Below are 19169 nucleotides of genomic sequence, written 5' to 3'. Positions count from 1 at the left end.
TGTTGCTTCTCTCTTGCTACTTTTAGGATTCTCTGTTCGTCTTTAATTTTTGGCACTTTGATTACTATGTGTCTTGGTGTGGGCTTGTTTGGGTTCTTCTTACTTGGGGCTCTGTGTGCTTCTTGAACTTGAATGTCTTCTTCCTTCACCAATTTAGGGAAGTTTTTGTCACTATTTCTTCAAATATATTCTCTAACCCCTTGCTCATTTTCTTCTTCAGGGACTCCTATGATGCGAAAGTTATTACATTTCCAGTTTTCCCACAGTTCTCTTAAGCTATCTTCCTGTTTTTTAATTGTTTTCTCCTTTGGTTTTCTGATTGGTTAATTTTTTCTACCCTATCTTGTAATTCACTGATCCGGTCCTCAGCTTCCTCTATTCTGCTATTTAGACTTTCCAATGTGTTCTTTATTTCTGATATGTCATTCTTCATTTCTTCTTGGTGGTTTTTAATTTCCAACTGTTTTATTTTCAACATTTGTATGTCTTTACTCATGGTGCTCATGTCCTTACACACGCTGTTGAGCTTCCTCAAGATCATGGCTCTGATTTCTAGTTCTGTTATCTTGCTTAACTGTACCTCATTTATCTCATCTTTGGTATAGGCCTCTTGTTCTTTCACTTGGCTTTTGTTTTTGTGTTTCACCATTTTGGCTATCACAGTGGGCTTTGCAACCTGCCAAATTTCCCCTGTGGGTGTTGGTGTTCTGCTGTTTGTGGCTTTCTCTCCTGGGTTTAGATGAGCCAGGGAGGTCCCATGTTAAACACCTCTGTCAAGTCTTACTTTCCCGGTTAGAGGTGGTAGCCCATGGATGGTACATTTATCTTCTAGCTTTTTGCTTGGAGGCTATCAGTTGAGTTAATTGAAGAGCCTTGGCTTCTCAGTTGAATGAAAAACTCCCTTAGGTGCTCAGCCTAAGAGGATTTCCCCAGGGTGGGGCATATGCTGGTTGATAATGGGCCTCAATTTTCATTTCCATGGCCACCGGGTGGGGTTGAATCTCTGAGGGAGGAGCCGCTGCCTCTCCCCAGAGCCCTGGGAAGGACTAAGATGACCACCATCCTGCGTGGTGGCAACTCAGCAAAAGCTCTGAGCGCCCTCCAAATCCCGAGTGTCCCCACACAGTTCCAGTCCAGTCTGCCCTCCCCCTGCCAGAGCCCAAGGTAAGTGTCTGTGGCTATTTTAGCCTCAGTCCTGGCTCTGTGCTGTGGAGCTGCTTTGGAGTTTAACCCGAGGGCGCTTCTCCCAGCTAAGGCTGCTGCTCCCAGCTAAGGCGCTGCCAACTGTGGTCTCCCAGCCCCCCTCTCACGTCTCTGCAAGCCTACCAGGATTGAGTCAGTGTCCTTGGTTATGTGGTCCTCCAAGCTGCTTTTCTGTTGCTTTTTCCTGACGATTTGTCTTTATTTTTGTTGTAATTCCAATTTGGTCCTGGGAGATGGTCTTCGTGGGTTCCATTCACTCTGCCACCATTTTGGAATCCCCCTATTTTATTTTTTTAAAGAACAGCACATTTGTATTTTAGTTGATGAGTTTTTCAGTAAATTGTGTGTGTGTGTGTGTGTGTGTGTGTGTGTGTGTAATAGCGTGATTAAAGTAACTATTCATTCTTTTTCACTCATATTTCTAGGCATTTGGTTGGAAAATAGTTTGGCATTGGGCTTGATGTTATTGGGAAACTTAGAATTCAAAGGCAGTGCAAATATTTTTATTTTCAAAGGAACATTTCAATTCACACTGTGTTGTTGAACACTTTATTCTTTTGTAAGCGAATTAATTTGTATACTTTTTATAATGGCTAGCATTGTACCTAATATGCACTCAGAATTTATTGAATTGTTCCCAGTGTAAATCAATGAAGAAGATGTTATTGTTCTTTGCAAAAATAAAATGCCTGCCCTTTGGTTCTTCAGTTATGGTAGAAAACATTTTATTTTATTATTGTTTTATTTCCACCTTCAGTTTTTTGTTATATTCTCTTCATGGAATGCTTAATACCTCTTGGACTGGTCTTCTAATTTTATTTTTATTAAAATGTTCATCTTTATCCTTTTTTGTTTCACTTTTTGACAGATTTTTTTAAAGAAATTTTGTTTTCCTTTATTGATTTTAGAGAGGGAGAGAGAGATAGACACATCGATGAGAAAGAACATCGATTGGCCACCTCCTGCATGCCCCTCACTGGGGACTGGGCCCACAACCTGGGCATGTGTTTTGACTGGGAATTGAACTGGCCACTTCCTGGTGCATGGGTCATCGCTCAAACACTGAGCCACACCGGCTGGACGATGACAGATTTTTTTAGTTTCATCCTCCAGTTCTTCTCTTGAGGTTTTTGGAATATTTTAATTAGCTTCATTAAAATATAATATACATGTGATAAAATTAACCAGCTTTAAAGTGTAATATTTGGTCAGTTTTGACAAATTCATACAATTGTGTAATCATCTCAAATCAAGAAAAACAACCTTCTTCACTCCTAAAAATTCCCTTTTACCTCTTTGCAGTTACTTTTCTGGCTGACACTGATCTGTTTCCATAGCAAGTTTACCTTTCCAGGATCTCCTGTGAATGAAATTAGTAGCATGTGCTCTTTTGTATCTGACTCCTTTTAGTTATCATCTTTGAGACTCATTCTTGCTGTTTCATGTCTTATAATTGCTTGCTTTGCTGAGTAGCATTCTGTTGTGTGGCTGGACAAGTATTTGTTCATCATTCATTGATGAACATTTGAGTTGTTTTTAGTATTTGCCTAAAGCTTCTGTGAACATATTGGTAGGAATTTTTGTATGGGCATATATTTAGTTCCTATACTTTTCCTGGCCATATGTTTTCACTGAGGTAAATGTCTAGAAGTAGGGTTACTGGGTTGTATACTAAATGTATATTTAGTAAATGTATATTGTGAAATTGTTTTCAAAGTAACTGTTCCATTTTGTATTCCCACAGCAATGTATGCAAGGTCCCGGTATTTCTTTCTGCACCGGCTACTACTCCAGCACAGTGCTGAGTAGCAGCTGTGAGAGGAATCATTCCTCTTGTTCTTATTGCAGGGGAAAAGCGTTCAGTCTTTCACCACTGAGGTTTATTTTTATAGATGCTCTTTATCAGGTTGAGGAAGTTTATAACTATTCCTGGTTTAATGGGAGTTTTACCATAAACAGATATTGAATTTTTAAAAGTCCAGTCCTTTTCTGAATCCTTAAGATGATGCTGTGATTGATATAGTGAATTACATTGATTAGTTTTAAAATGTCAAATCAAATTTGCATTCCTGGAATTAACCCAACTTAGTCTTGATATATTATCCCTTTTAAATATTGCTAGATTTAATTTGCTAACATTTTGTTAAGAATTTTTGCATCAACATTCATGAGTAATAATAGTTTGTAATTTCTTTCCTTAGTATCAGAATAATGTTAGCTTTGTAAAATAAATATGGAATTTTCCCCTTTTCTTCTGTTTTCTGGGAAAATATGTGTAGAATTGGTGTCATTTCTTTATTAAATGATTGGTGGAGCTAGCAAAATCTTCTGGGCATTTTTTCTTTTTTTTCTCATTGGAAGATTTTAAACTGCAGATTCAGTCTGGCCGGTGTGGCTCAGTGCTTGATCATCGACCATGCACCAAGAGGTCGTCGGTTCCATTCCTAGTCAGGACACATGCCCAGGATGTGGGCCAAATCCCCAGTGGGGGGCATGCAGGAGGCGGCCAATCAATGTTCTCTCTCATCAATGTTTCTATCTCTCTCTCTTTCTCCCTTCTCTCTCTAAAAAATCAATAAAGGAAAAAAAAATTTTTAAATAAAATAAATTGCAAATTGAGCTTCCTCAGCTTTCTTGTCTTTAGTGGGCCACAGATTTTAGCTGCTTGGGCCTCCCCAAACCCTGATCTCTCCCACTTTAATTAATTGAGACTCCTGGGCTGTTTTGGTCCTGTGCTATGACCAGGAGACTGCCTCCAGGGGCCAAACTGAGGCATCCTAAGTTTTCCCTGATCTGTTTCCCTTTTCTCAGGGATCACCATCTGTCTCTGTCATTTGTCTATTGCCTAAAAATAGTTGTTTCTTTTTTCTGGTTTTCTAACTGTTTACTCTGGGACTTCTCTATTGAGTTTTCAAATTCTGCCATGATTTTTAATTTCTAAGAACTCTTGTTTCTTTGAATATTGCTTTAACTATAAGCTCTTATTCATGTTTTACAGTTAAAACATTTCACCTCTAACAATAATGACTTTCAAAAACATTTTCTTCTCCCTTCATGGTCTCTGTTCTCGAACTTTCTCTTTGATTATTTTAGTGCCTCGTTCCTGTTAGAGGTTTTCCTCAGCATGTAGTATATCCCTGATTGTTTTGGTGGTTAAACAGTGGGAGGACTGCGTGGGTGAGTTATCTAAGGCTTGAGTCTTCAACACAGCTCTTCTGCCTCCAGTTATGTCCACAACAGCTTTGATGTTATTTTCTCTGGGAGTGCCTCTGATCTTTTGCAGAGTTGGGAGAGGGATGTCCCTAGTTCCTCTGAGTTGGGGAAGGGATCTGAGGCCTAAAGGCTTTCTTTGCAAATTGACCATAAACTTCTTTCCTTTATCCACTCCCACTTCCCACTTCTGAATGTACCCAGTGTACCAATTCTTGAAATTTTTGATTTGCAAGTAAATTGGGTGTTTCTTGTCCCTCCCTGGGGGCTGGCCTCTTGACTACATTGTATAGGATGCTTGGATCATACTACTTGCATGCTTGCTTTAAACTCTAGAGTTATATAGTTTAAAACCATACTCTGCCCCTTTTTAAAAATTTGGGCCAATGCAGCAAAGGCTGTGGCTCCTTAATTCAACTCACACTGAAGTGAGAACTGACATATAGTTTTAGTGAGTCCAGTCTTCCTCATCTCAGTTCACCTTTAATATGGTAAAATTAGGGTGCATTTGAATCCCCTCTACATTAACAATAAATGAGTGTTATCTTGTAACCTAAAAACGTTAAAAAACAAATATTCTAATATATACAGATGATGTGTTTTTATTACCACAATCAAAAAAAGGCTTACATCAGTATAGCTATCCAAAGCTGCTAGTAAAGAAAGCTAGCAGTTAGTTTTGTTGAGACGAATTATTATTTTTGAAATCCATTCCCCAGATCTTTTAAAGTAATTTTTTCTGAAGTAATACTAACACAGAAGAGTACACAAATCAAGTATAAAATAACAAATGTTTACAGTTTATATACATCTGTGTAATCCACATCTATATCAGGAAATAGAATGTTACTAGCACACTAGAACCACACTAAGTCCTTCTGTTTCTTTTGTCTTAAAGATAACTACTACCCTAACAATAGCTTTGGTTTTTCCCATTTAAACATTTTTAAAAATTAAATTTATTGAACCTTGATTAATTACATTACATAATTTTTGTAATTATGTAATTTGACCTGTGTGTACTCAATTCCATGCTCACCATCTGAAGTCTAGTTTCCTTCTGTCACCATATATTTGACCCCTCTTTATCATCTCACCCTCCCCCAAGTCCTCTTTCCCTGTGATAACCACCATTCTGTTGTCTGTATCTATGAGTTCGTTTTGTTAGTTTGTTTGTTACTTTCTGTTTTATATTTAACATATGAGTAAGATCATATGGTTTTTGTCCTTTTCCATTTAATTTATTTCCTCTATGTTTTTGCATTGGCAATATTTTATCATTTTTGTGGCTGAGTAGTAGTCCATTGTATATGTGTACCACCTGTGTATCCATTCATCTCTCAGTGGACACTTAGGTTGTCCTCATGTCTTGGCTATTTTGAATAATGCTGCAGTGAACATAGGGGTACATGTATCCTTACAAATAAGTGTATTCATATTTTTTGGGTAAATACAAGAGGAATTGCTGGATCATATGATAGTACTATTCTTAATTTACAAATGAACCTTTATATTCTTTTTCATAGTGGCTGCACTAATTTACATCGCCACCAACAGTATATGAGGGTTCCTTTTTCTTCACATCTTCTCAGACCCTTGTTATTTCTTGTCTTTTTAATAATAGCCATTTTAGCAGGTGTGTGGTGATATCTCATTGTGGTTTTAATGTGCATTTCCTCAATGATTAGTGATATTGAGTATTTTTAATTTTTTTTTTATTTTCACCCGAGGACATTTTTCCATTTTTTGTTCAGATAGAGTGGGAGGGAGAGAGAGGAAGAGAGAGAGAGAGAGAGAAACATCGATGTGAAAGGGACACATCGAGTGGTTGCCTCCTGCATGACCCAACCAGGGCCGGGGACAAACTGCAACTAAAGTATGTGCCCTTAGCGGGAACTGAACCCGGGTGTCTATGGACCACAGGCCGATGCTCTAACCATTGAGCCAAACCAGCCACGGCTTGAATATCTTTTAAAAAATACATTTTTATTGATTTTTTAGATAGAGATAGAAACACTGATGTGAGAAATATTGAATGGATGCCTCCTGCACGCCCCCTACTGGGGATTGAGCTTAAAACCCGAGTATGTGCCCTGACCTGGATTCTGGGACCTCTCAGTCCTTGGGATGATGCTTACTGGCCAGGCATATTCAGTATCTTTTCATATGTATGTTGACCATCTGTATTTCCTCCTTGGAGAAATGTCTGTTCAGGTCCTCTGCCCATTTTTTAATCGGAATTTTTTTTTTGGTGTTAAATTGTGTGAGTTCCCTATACATTTTGGATATTAATCCTTTATTGGATGTATCATTAGCAAATATCTTCTTCCATTCAGCAAGTTGTCTTGTTGTTTTGTTAATGATTTCCTTCATTGTGCAAAAGCTTTTTAGTTTGATGTAGTTCCATTTATTTATTTTTGCTTTTGTTGCCCTTGTCCAAGGAAACATCCAAAAAAGACATTGCTAAGACATATCAAAGAGTTTACTGCCTATGTTTTCTGCAAGAATTTTTATGATTTCAGGTCTTACATTTAAGTCTTTTTTTTTTTTTTTTTTTTTTAAATCTTTATTGTTGGATGTAAAATGTATTACAGATGTTCCACATTTTTCCCCCATTGACCCCCTCCTCCCTACTCCAGCACCCCTCCCGCCTTTTCCCACAATACTGTCTGTGTTCACTGGTTATGCACATAAGTTCTTTGGTTTATTTCTTCCCACCCACCCAACCCCTTTCCCTTTGAGGTTTGTTAGTCTAGCAATGATTTGTACTTCTTAATCCCTTCACCTTTTTCACCCATTCCCCCAACCCCCCTCCCAACTGGCAACCAACAAAATGTTCTCTGTATCTATGAAAATGTTTCTGTTCTACCTGTTCATTTTGTTTGTAGATTCCATTGTTGATAGATATGTATTCATTGCTTTTTTGTTTGTTCATATATTTTATCTTTTCTTCAAAAAGACCCTTCATCATTTCATATAATAACGGTTTGGTGGTGATGAACTCCTTTAACTTTTTCTTGTCTGGGAAAGTTTTTATATGTCCATCGATTCTAAATGACAGCTTTGCAGGATAGAGTAATCTTGGTTGTAGGTTCTTGGTTTCATCACTCTGAATATTTCTTGCCACTCCCTTCTGTCCTGCAAAGTTTCTTTTGAGAAATCAGCTGACAGCCTAATGAGAACTCCCTTGTAGGTAACTAGCTGCCTTTCTCTTCCTGCTTTTAAGATTTTCTCTTTGTCTTGAACCTTTTGCATTTTGATGATGATGTGTCTTGGTGTGGGCCTCTTGGGGTTCATCTTGTTTGGGACTCTCTGTGCTTCCTGGACTTGTATGTCTGTTTCCTTCACCAAGGTAGGAAAGTTTTCTGCCATGATTGTTTCAAACAGGTTTTCGATTTCTTGTTCTCGCTCTTCTCCTTCTGGCACGCCCAAGATGCGAATGTTGGCACGCTTGAAGTTGTCCCAGAGGCTCCTTACATTATCCTCATTTTTTTGGATTCTTTTTCTTTTTGCTGTTCTGATTGGGCATTTTTTGCTTCCTTATATTCCAAATCGATGGTTTGCTCCTTGGATTTAAGCACTCTGTTATTGAAGCTGTGTAAATTATTCTTTATTTCAGTTAATGCCTCCTTCAATTCTAACTGTGTATCCATGATTTCTGACTGGTCCTTTTTTATGCTCTTGAGGCCCTCCCTAAGTTCACTGAGGTTCTCACTAAGTTCACTGAGCATCCTTATAAGCAGTATTTTGAACTCAGTATCTGTTAGGTTGCTTATCTCCATTTCGCTTAGTTCTTTTATTGGGGTTTTGTTCTGTTCTTTCATTTGGGACCTGTTTCTTTGTCTCCTCATTTTGGCTGCCTCCCTGTGTTTGTTTCAGTGTATTACTTAATGAGAGGTATGGGGCTCGCTGAGACCAGATGCTGCTCGTTTGAAAGAATTTAGGAAAAACCTGAAGCAGGATTCAAGACAGGCCAATTCTATGGTTAAGCAAGTAGCAACAGCTTGGGTGGGCTTGCAAGTTGGGTGGGGCAGGGCGGGGCCTCAGGGAGTCACCAGGTTGGGGCTACCAGGGCAAGCCAGGTTGCTGGAGTCCAAGATATGGAGACTGTCTGCCGCCCCCCGGGAAGGGCTCACCAAAGGAACAAAGTCCTCTTACAGCACGTTTGTCCCGGAGAAAGCCCCCTCTCCAGCCCTCACTCCAGTGCCAAACAGCTCAGTTCTTCCCTGTATGTCTCTGGTGCCCCTTGAGCTGCCTCTCCTCCAAGCTTAGAGGGAGAGAGTCTGATAAGTTCGTGTGCGGGCCCTTTAAGGAGCTACCTGGGGCTCCATCCGCTTCAGCTTCCCTGAGCCTCAGTTCCCACTGGTTTTTCCAGCCAGAAGTTATGGGGACTTCTCTTCCTGGCACTGGAACCCTGAACAGGGCACCTGGTGTGGGGCGGGGACCCCTCAGTCCTCAGGAAGGACCTTCCCAGCCGCGGGAGCCTCCTGATTTTTATCCGCCACACTTGGGTGTGGGACCAGCCCGTCGGGCCGCCGCCGCCGCTGTCCCTCACACCTCGGTCCTTCCTACCAGTCTGGATGTGGCTGCTGCTTTAATTCCGTAGTTGTAGGACTTCCATGCAGCTTGATTTCAGGCGGTTTTGAATGATGGTTGTTCTGTAGTTTAGTTGTAACTTTGATGTGGTTGTGGGAGGACACGATACCGCGTTTACCTACGCCGCCATCTTGACCAGAAGTCCACATTTAATTCTTTAATCCATTTTGAGTTTATTTTGTATATAGTGTAAGAAAATGGTCCACTTTAATATTTTTGCCTATATCTGTTCATTTTTCCCAACCCCACTTATTTATTTAGTTTTTTTAATCCTTACCAGAGGACATTTTTCCATTTTTTGTTCACATAGAGTAGGAGGGAGAGAGACGAAGAGAGAGAGAGAGAGAGAAACATTGACGTGAAAGGGACACATTGAGTGGCTGGCTCATGCACAACCCAACCAGGGGTGGGGAAAAACTGCAACCAGGGTACATGCCCTTCACAGGAACTGAACCCAGGTCTCTCTGGACCACAGGCCGACACTCTAACTGCTGAGCCAAACTGGCAATCGCCCAACCCCACTTATTGATGAGACTCTTTATCTCACTGTATATCTTTGACTCCTTTGTCATAGATTAATTGACCATATAAGTGAGGATTGATTTCTGGGCTCTATTCCATTGATCTGTATACTATCTGTTTTTATGCCAGTACCATACTGTTTTGACTATTATAGCCTTGTAGTATAATTTGATATCAGGTAGTGTGATACCGACCACTTTATTCTTCCTCAGGATTTCTTTGGCTATTCATTGTGTATTTATTTTTTTTTTTTGTGGTTCCATATAAATTTTAAAATTAGTTGTATCAATTGCAAGAAGAATGCCATTGGTATTTTAATAGGGATTGCATTGAATTGATATATTGCTTTAAGTAATAAGGACAATTTAACAATATTAATTCCAATTTATGTGCAAGGTATATCCTTTCATTTATTTGTGTCCACTTCAATTTCTTTCTTATAGTCTTGAGAGTACATGTCTTTTACCTCCTTTGTTAAATTTATTCCTAGGTATGTTATACGTTTTGATGCAATTGTAAATGTGATTTTTAAAAAAATTTCTCTTTCTGATTTTTTTTTTTTTTTTTTGGTCTCTAGAAATGCAGCAAATTTCTGTGTATTGATTCTGTATCCTGCAACTTTAATGAATTCATTTATTAGTTCTAAAGACTTTTTGGTGGAGTTATTGGGGTTTTCTATGTATAATATCATGTCATCTGCAAATGATGACAGTTTTACTTCTTCCTTTCCAATTTGGATGCCTGTTATTTCTTTTTCTCATCTGACTGCTGTGGCTAGGACTTCCATTACTATATTGAATAATAGTAATGAGACTGAGCATCCTTGTCTTGTTCTTGATCTTAGAGGAAAATTTTTGGATTTTCACAGTTGAATGTAATGTTAGCTCTGGGTTTGTCATATGTAGTCTTTATCATTTCGGTTAAAGTTTTTCTATATCCACTTCTTTTTAGAGTTTTTATCACAAATGGATGTTGAATTTTATCAAATACTTTTCTGCATCTATTCAGATGTTCATTATCCTTTATTTTGTTAACGTAAGTATCACTTTGATTTATTTATGTTGAACCATTCTTGTGTCTATGAGATGAAACCCATTGGTTATGATATAATCCTTTTGATATATTGTTGAATTCAGTTTGCTAATATTCTGTTGAGAATCGTTGCATCTCTGTTAAGGATATTAGCTTGTAATTTTTTTTTTGTAATATCTTTGTCTGGTTTTGGTATCTGGGTAATAATGGATTCATAGAATGAGGTTAGAAGCATTTCTTCCTCTTTAATTTTTTGAAATAGTTTAAGAAGGATAGGTATTATTTTTTATTTGAATGTTATGTAGAATTTACCTGTGAAGCTGCCTGGCCCTGGACTTTTATTTCTTGGGAGTTTTTGATTACCACTTCAATTTTATTGCTAGTAATAGGTCTGTTTAGATTTATATTTCTATCTGGTTTGATCTTAGAAGGTTATATACTTATAGAAATTTATCATAACATTTCTTATAGGTTATTAAATTTGTTGACATGTAATTGTTCATAGTATTCTTTAGTGATTCTTTGTGTTTCTGTGGTGTCAGTTGTAATAAATTTTTTATTTATCATTTATTTATTTGAGCTCTTCTTTTTTTCCTGATGAGTTTGGCTAAAGGTTTTTCTATTTTATCTTTTCAAAGAACCAGTTCTTAGTTTTATTGGTCTTTTCTATTGTTTTGTTTCTATCTTTATTTACACTCTGATTTTAACTATTTCCTTCCTTTTGTTTTGTTTGTTCTTTTTCTAGTTCCTTTTGGTGTAGAGGTAGATTGTTTATTTGGGATTTTCCTTGCTTCTTGAGGTAGACTTGTATAGCTATGAATTTCCCTCTTCAAACTGCTTTTGCTGCATCCCATACATTTAAAAAATTGTGTTTTCATTTGTTTCAAGATAGTTTTTTAAAAATGTGTTTTTATTGATTTTTTTAGAGAGAGAGAGGAAAGGAGAGAGAGACAGAAACATTATTGTGAGAGAGAAACACTGATCAGCTCCTTCCTGCACAAGCCCCTACTGGGGATCAAGACCGCAACCTGGGCATGTGCTCTGACCAGTATTTGAACTGGGACCTCTTAGTTCATGGGACAACACTCAATCCACTGAGCCACACCAGTCGGTCTCTTTTAAGATAGTTTTTGATTTCCTCTTTGATCCATTTGTTGTTTAGTGGCGTATTGTTTAATCTCCACATATTTGTGTTTTTTTCCCATTTTCTGCAGTTGATTTCTAGTTTTAATGAATTGTGGTCAGAAAAGATGCTTGATATAATTTCAGTCTTCTTGATTTTATCAAGGCTTATTTTGTGGCCTGATAAGTGATCTATTCTGGAGAATGATCTATGTGTAGTTGAGAAAAAATATGTATTTTTTAGTTTTTGAATGAAATGTTCTAGACTATTTATCAGGTGAATCTAATCAAACATGACATTTAATGCCATTGTATCCTTATTAATTTTCTGTCTAGATGATCAGTCTATCCACTGATGTTAAAATGGCATGTTAATATTCCCTACTTTTATTGTATTACTGTGGATTTCTCCTTTTATATTAATTAATAATTGCTTTGTATATTTCAGAGCTCTTATGCTGGATGCATAGATATTTATGATTGTTTTATCTTCTTCTTGGATTGACTCCTTTATAATTATGTAATATGCTTCTTTGTCCTTTTTAAAAATTTGTGCTATATATATATATTTATTTATTTTAATTTTTAAATTATTTATTTATTTTTGTTACAGATGTTTCTCCTTTTTCCCCCATGGACACCCTCTTCCAAATCCCACCCTCACCCCCACCACCCCATCCCCAGCATTGTTGTCTACATCCATGATTATGCATATAAGTTCTGTGGTTTATCTCTTCCCTCATACCTGACACCCTCTTCTGAGGTTTGTCACTCTGTACCCTACTTCTGTGTCTCTGGGTCTATTTTGTTCATCAGCTTGTTTTGTTAATTATATTCCACAAATAAGCAAGATCATGTGATATTTGTCTTTCTCTGATTGGCTTGTTTTGCTTAGTATAATACTCTCCAGGTCCCTCCATGTCGTCTCAAAGGATAAGAGATCTTTCTTTCTTACAGCTGCATGGTATTCCATCATGTATATGTACCATAGCTTTTTTATCCACTCATCTATTGATGGACACTTGGGCTGTTTCCAAATCATAGCATTTGTAAATAGTGCTTCTATCAACATAGGGATACATATATTCTTTCTGATTGGTGTTCCAGGCTTCTTAGGGTATATTCCTAGAAGTGGGATCATTGGGTCAAATGGCAGTTCATTTTTTAACATTTTGAGGTAACACCTCATAGTTTAGTTTTCCATAGTGGCTGCACCAGTCTGCATTTCCACTAGCAGTGTTCTAGAGTCCCCTTTTCTTCACACCCTCGCCAACATTTGTTGTTTGATGATTTGTTAATGGTGACCATTCTGACAGGAGTGAGGTGATACCTCATTGTTGTTTTAATATGCATCTTTCTGATGATTAGTGGTGTTGAGCATTTTTTTTCTATGTCTCTTGGCCATTTTTATGTCCTGTTTGGAGAAGTGTCTATTTAGATCCTCTGCCCATTTTTCAATTGGATTGTTTGTCTTCCTTTTATTGAGTTGTATGAGTTCTTTATATATTTTGGAAATTAACCCCTTATCTGATGTATCATTGGCAATTATGCTCTCCCATATAGTGGGTTACCTTTCCATTTTGATAGTTGATTCTTTTGCTGTGCAGAAGCTTTTTAGTTTGATGTAGTCCCATGGGTTTATTTTTTCCTTTGTTTCTCTTGCCTTAGTGAAAATTCTGCTGCATGTGATGTCTGAAATTTTGTTGCCTACATATTCTTCTAGGATATTTATGGATTCATAAGTCACATTTAAGTCTTTTATCCTCTTTGAGATTATTCTTGTGTGTGGTGTAAGTTGGTGATCTAGCTTCATTTTTTTGCATGTAGCTGTCCAGTTTTCCTAACACCATTTATTTGAACAGGCGGTCTTTACTCCACGGTAAGCTCTTGCCACCTTTGTCAAATATTAATTGAACATAATGACTTGGGTCAATTTCTGGGTTCTCTGTTCTATTCCATTGATCTATATGCCTGTTTTGGAGCCAGTGACAGGCTGTTTTGATTACAGTGACTTTGTAGTAATACCTGATATCTGGTATTGTGATCCCTTCTCCTTTGTTCTTCTTTTTCAAGATTGCTGTGGCTATTGTTTTTTGTTTTTTTTGTTGTTGTTGTTGTTCCATATAAACTTTTGGAGTATTTGTTCTAGTTCTGTGGAATATGTCATTGGTATTTTGATGGGGATTGTGTTGAATCTATAGATTGCTTTGGGTAGTATGGACATTTTAATGATATTAATTCTTCTAATCCATGAACAAGGTATATGCTTCCACTTTTTAAAAAATATCTCCCTCTACTTCTAGTTTCAAAGACCTGTAGTTTTCTGTGAAGAGGTCCTTTACTTTTTTGGTTAAGTTTATTCTTAGGTATCTTAATTTTTTAGCTGCAATGGTAAATGGGATTTTTTAAAGTTTCTCTTTCTGTGAGTTCATTGTTGATGTATAAGAATGCTGTCAATTTCTTGATGTTAATTTTGTATCCTGCTACTTTGCCAAATTCATATATTAAATCTAGTAGAGTGTTGATGGAGTCTCCATGGTTTTCTATGTACAATATCATATCATCTGCAAATAGTGACAGTTTTACCTCCTCCTTTCCAATTTGGATCTCTTTTATTCTTTCTTCATATCTAATGCTGTGGCTAAGACTTCCAGTACTATGTTAAATAAGATTGTGAAAGTGGGCATTCCTGTCTTGTTCCTGTTCTTAAGGAAAATGCTTTTAGATTTTGCCCTTTGTGTATAATGTTGTCTATAGGTTTTTCATCTATGGACTTTGTTATGTTGAGATATGATCCCTGTGTTCTCATTATTGTTGTGCATTATTATCAGAAATGGGTGCTGGGTTTTGTTGATTGCTTTTCCAACATCTATTGATAAGATCATATGGTTTTTATCTTTCCTTTTGTTTATGTGGTGTATCATATTTATTGATTTGCGAATAGTGTACCATCCTTGCATCCCTGGGATGAATCCCACTTGGTCATAATGAATAATTTTTTCGATGTATTGCTGGATTCGACTTGCTAATATTTTGTAAAGGATTTTGGCATCTGTGCTCATCAGTTATATAGGCCTATAGTTTTCTTTCATTGTAGTGCATTTATCTGGATTTGGAATTAGAATTATGCTGGTCTCATAAAATGAGCTTGGAAGTCTTCTGTGTTCTTGGATTTTTTGGAATAGTTTGAGGAGAATGGGTATTAGATCTTCTTTGAATATTAGGTAAAACTCTACCGTGAAGTCATCTGGGCCTGGGTTTTTGTTTGCAGGGAGTTCCTTGATTACATCTTCAATTTCCTTAGTTGTTATTGGTCTGTTCAAGTTTTCTGTCTCTTTCGGTTTCAGTTTTGGGGACTGTGTGTTTCTAGAAATTTTCCATTTCTCCTAGATTGTCCAATTTGTTGGCATATAATTGTTTATAGTATTTTTTAATGATTTTTTGTATTTCTGTGATATCAGTTGTTACTTCTCTTTCATTTCTGATGTTGTGTATTTGAGTCCTCTCTATTTGTTTCTTGGTGAGTCTGGCTAAGGGTCCCTCAATCTTGTTTATTTTTTCAAAGAAACAGCTGTTTGTTTCATTGATCTTTTGAATTGTTCTTTTCATTTCTATGTTGTTTATATCTGCTCTGACCTTTACTATTTCTTTCCTTCTACTTACTCTGGATTTTTCTTTTTGTTTACTTTCTTGTTTTTTAAGTTGTAGGGTTAGAAAGTCAGTTAGGAATTTTTCTTGTTTCTTGAGGGAGGCCTATAGTGCTATGAACTTCCCACAGGAATATTGGTCTGCCACAGGTTACTGCCACAGGTTACTCTCTCAGGTTTGGAAGATTTTGAAATTTAGCAATACTGGTGTTTAACTTTGACCATTCTTTGTTTTGTGTAAGGATATATTGTTCTGAGCTCACCCAGATTTTTAGCCTTAAAATGCACCTATTCATTTCTCATATATGTTTTAAATAGTTTGTTTGTTTATTTATTTATTTTATTATAGCTCTTTATAGATTTTTTTGGATTGAGTAGGGAAAAACAGTAATGAAGGAGGTTTGTTCTTGATAGCGCTTCCCAGTAATCTGCATAATGTATGTTTAGTAGCTAGTCCTCATTACTGCATGTCTCAGTGCAGAGTCTTAAATAAACAACATAAAAGGCAGATATTCACAAATATGAATGAGAAACTAATATGCAATTCAGAACTCTACTTAATATCAAGGTACCCATGAATGAAAGCAAGTGAGACAGTGTTTATATGTGAAATTTGTGCTGGGAGAAAGGAATTATTATTATGATTTTTAAATCCTCACCCAACGATATTTTTCCATTTATCTTCAGTTGGGTATGAGGAAGGGAAGAAAGGAGGGAGAGAGAGAGAAAGAGAGAGAGAGTGAGGGGGCAGAAACATCAATGTGAGAGAGATACATCGATTGCTTTCCTCCCACATGACCCCAACCAGCGCTGGGGACCTAACTGCAACCAAGGTACATGCCCTTTGACTAGAATCAAACTCAAGACTCTTTGGTTCACGGGCTGACGCTCTAACAGCTGAGCCAAACTGGCCAGGGTAAGAGAGGAATTATTTTGTCAGATAGTTTACAGGACCATGACTCCTATCCCAGTATCAGAGTTCTATTCTAGTGACTCATATTCCCCTTTACCTAGATTCAGGGCCTTGCCTTTTGAGATGTAGGGGGTATATCCTGCAGATTTGTTTCTGATTTTCTGTACTCACATATACATCTTTATTATATATTTATCTTCATATAGATGTTACATTTTTTATATAAGTTTGAAGATATTGCTTCCTCACCAGTAGTAGGAGGTCCTTCACACAGCCTTAATCATAGCCTAATTTTCTATTAACCATTTGAGTGCTAAAGTAAGTGAATAAAACAGTAAAATATTGGTTTTAGTAGTTACTCTGGAACAGAATTTTTTCTGCTAAGTATTGCTTGTAGTTTCAGTGGTTATCTTAAGGTCATATCTGGATTATTTTAAAGATCATATCACTAAAATAAACAAGGTACATTTTGTCTTATTTGTTGGCATAGTGTGGTTTGTATAGGTTTTTCTGTGGCTCAGAAAGTCAGGTAAGCCCTGGCCAGTTTGGCTCAGCGGTTAGAGCATTGGCCTGCAATTCAGAGAGAAAGTCAGGTAACTTCTCTGGATACTCAGGATCCCAACCTAGGCCTGTGACTTATAAACTCAAGCTCCCAAGATCTCCTGCTTAATGAATTATACATTAGATCAAACCCTTCCTCTGTTTACCTCTTCTTTTTCTTTTCTCAGAAAATCTTCAAAACTGCAACCTTTTTATTAGCATTATAAACAGGCTCATTATCTTATCCTAACTAGATGTTTCATGAGGGTAAAACAGACATTTTTGTTTTTGATGTCTTTCAGACTGGATGACTGTCCCTGTGAATAAAAAATCTACTCTCAAGACAGATATTTCTGAAGAAGAATTGGAACAATGGATGATAAAGGAAAGATTCACTAGCAATCATTGCTGGAAATATGGTAGCCTATTGGAATGGGGACATGGAGACCAGGAGATAAAGTTGCAGAAAATATTACTCACTCACCAGAAAACCTCATCTGTGGGTAGTGATCAAGAATGTGATGGATCTGGGAAGTGCTGCATCATGAGCTCATCTTGCATTCAAAGTCAGGGATTTCAATCTAGCAAAAAAGCCTTTGAGTGTAGTAAGTGTGGCAAAGTCTTCACTAAGAGTTCAGCCCTTAGTAAACATCAGAAAATTCATACTGAAAAACTTAATTCAAATCAGAAAACTGTTATTAAAGAGAAACGGTATAAATGTAGAGAATGTGGGAAAGCCTTTCACCAGAGTACACACCTTATCCATCACCAAAGAATTCACACTGGTGAGAAACCTTATGAATGTAAGGAATGTGGCAAGGCCTTTTCAGTGAGCTCCTCACTTACTTATCATCAGAAAATTCACACTGGAGAAAAACCTTTTGAATGCAACTTATGTGGAAAAGCTTTTATCCGAAATATACACCTTGCCCACCATCATAGAATACATACTGGAGAGAAACCTTTTAAATGTAACATATGTGACAAAGCCTTTGTGTGCAGGGCACATCTTACCAAACACCAAAATATTCATAGTGGAGAGAAACCCTATAAATGTAATGAATGTGGGAAAGCCTTCAATCAGAGTACAAGTTTTCTTCAGCATCAGAGAATTCACACCGGAGAGAAGCCGTTTGAATGTAATGAATGTGGAAAGGCCTTCAGGGTGAACTCTTCCCTTACTGAACATCAAAGAATTCATACTGGAGAGAAACCTTATAAGTGTAATGAATGTGGGAAAGCTTTCAGAGATAATTCATCCTTTGCTCGACATCGGAAAATTCATACTGGAGAAAAACCTTACAGATGTGGTTTGTGTGAGAAAGCCTTCAGGGATCAATCAGCCCTAGCCCAACATCAGAGAATTCATACTGGGGAAAAACCGTATACATGTAATATATGTGAGAAAGCCTTCAGTGACCATTCAGCCCTTACTCAGCATAAGAGAATTCATACTAGGGAAAAACCTTACAAATGTAAAATCTGTGGGAAAGCCTTTATCCGAAGCACACACCTTACTCAACATCAGAGGATTCACACAGGAGAGAAACCCTATAAATGTAATACATGTGGGAAAGCCTTCAACCAGACTGCAAATCTTATTCAGCATCAGAAACATCATATTGGAGAAAAGTGATATGATTGCAATTTATAAGGAAGAGTTTTGAAACTGAGTATATGAATAATTGAATTTAAGAGAATCCATCTTAGGGGATAACCATGACAGCTTATGTCAAGATAGTCATTTTGTGTACTGAGAGTCAAGCTTTACATTAATGTGAGTTTTGAGAATTTTATAATGTCAGACACTCCTCATGGTTGAGAACTGCCTAAACTGAATGGCAGTACTGTGTAATTAGTCTGACTTACCAAGTAAAGAACCAAAATGGAGCTTCATTAACAACATAGAAATTTGTTTAACAAAATTTACATTTTGATTATTAAGAGAAATTATAAAATTGTAAAAATGAAGGTTAAGAAGCAAAGGAACGAAAGGTAAGGAAATGGTCTACAAACATCTCACTCAACTTGATTCTCTTATATAAGGTTTCAAGCTTCAGTGGAACCCTTTGTTCTTACCCACACTGCTGACATTCAGAGTAAAGAAAGTGCTTTTACCACTGATGCGTCAGCCCAGAATTTAAGTGGTGTTCCCCACTTTCTGCTTCAAATCATCTTTTGTCAGATCTCTCTGGTCTGTATGTCCACTAACTGTCTACCTGTCTTCTCCTTTCTGGACAATTCATTTGAATGGTGTGTCCCTTTTTTGATTAACTGTTTCCACAAGGAAAAGAGAGAGCTTTGTATTTCTGCTTTTGCATTTGAAAGTGGCCATTTCCTCTTCTCCATCTGGGTATTCTACTACTTAAAGATTGTTCAATTTT

At 37.1% G+C, this 19169-nt stretch overlaps 1 protein-coding gene across 2 annotated transcripts in view; it reads left to right on the top strand.

Moving 5' to 3' along the window:
* Nucleotides 1–18596, top strand: part of ZNF454 (zinc finger protein 454) — a 36544-nt gene extending 17948 nt beyond the window's left edge. The window contains exon 5 of one of the 2 annotated variants that reach the window (XM_036240819.1): nt 17088–18596. In XM_036240819.1, the coding sequence (XP_036096712.1) occupies nt 17088–18421 (1334 nt within the window). In that variant the 3' untranslated portion in view covers nt 18422–18596. The remainder of the gene's footprint in view (nt 1–17087) is intronic. The other variant, XM_036240820.1, reaches the window with a different exon arrangement.
* Nucleotides 18597–19169: the final 573 nt, after the last annotated feature.

Source organism: Molossus molossus, unplaced genomic scaffold (assembly GCF_014108415.1).
Source record: "Molossus molossus isolate mMolMol1 unplaced genomic scaffold, mMolMol1.p scaffold_m16_p_4, whole genome shotgun sequence".
NCBI lineage: Eukaryota > Metazoa > Chordata > Mammalia > Chiroptera > Molossidae > Molossus > Molossus molossus.
This window is presented reverse-complemented; position numbering and strand designations above follow the sequence as displayed.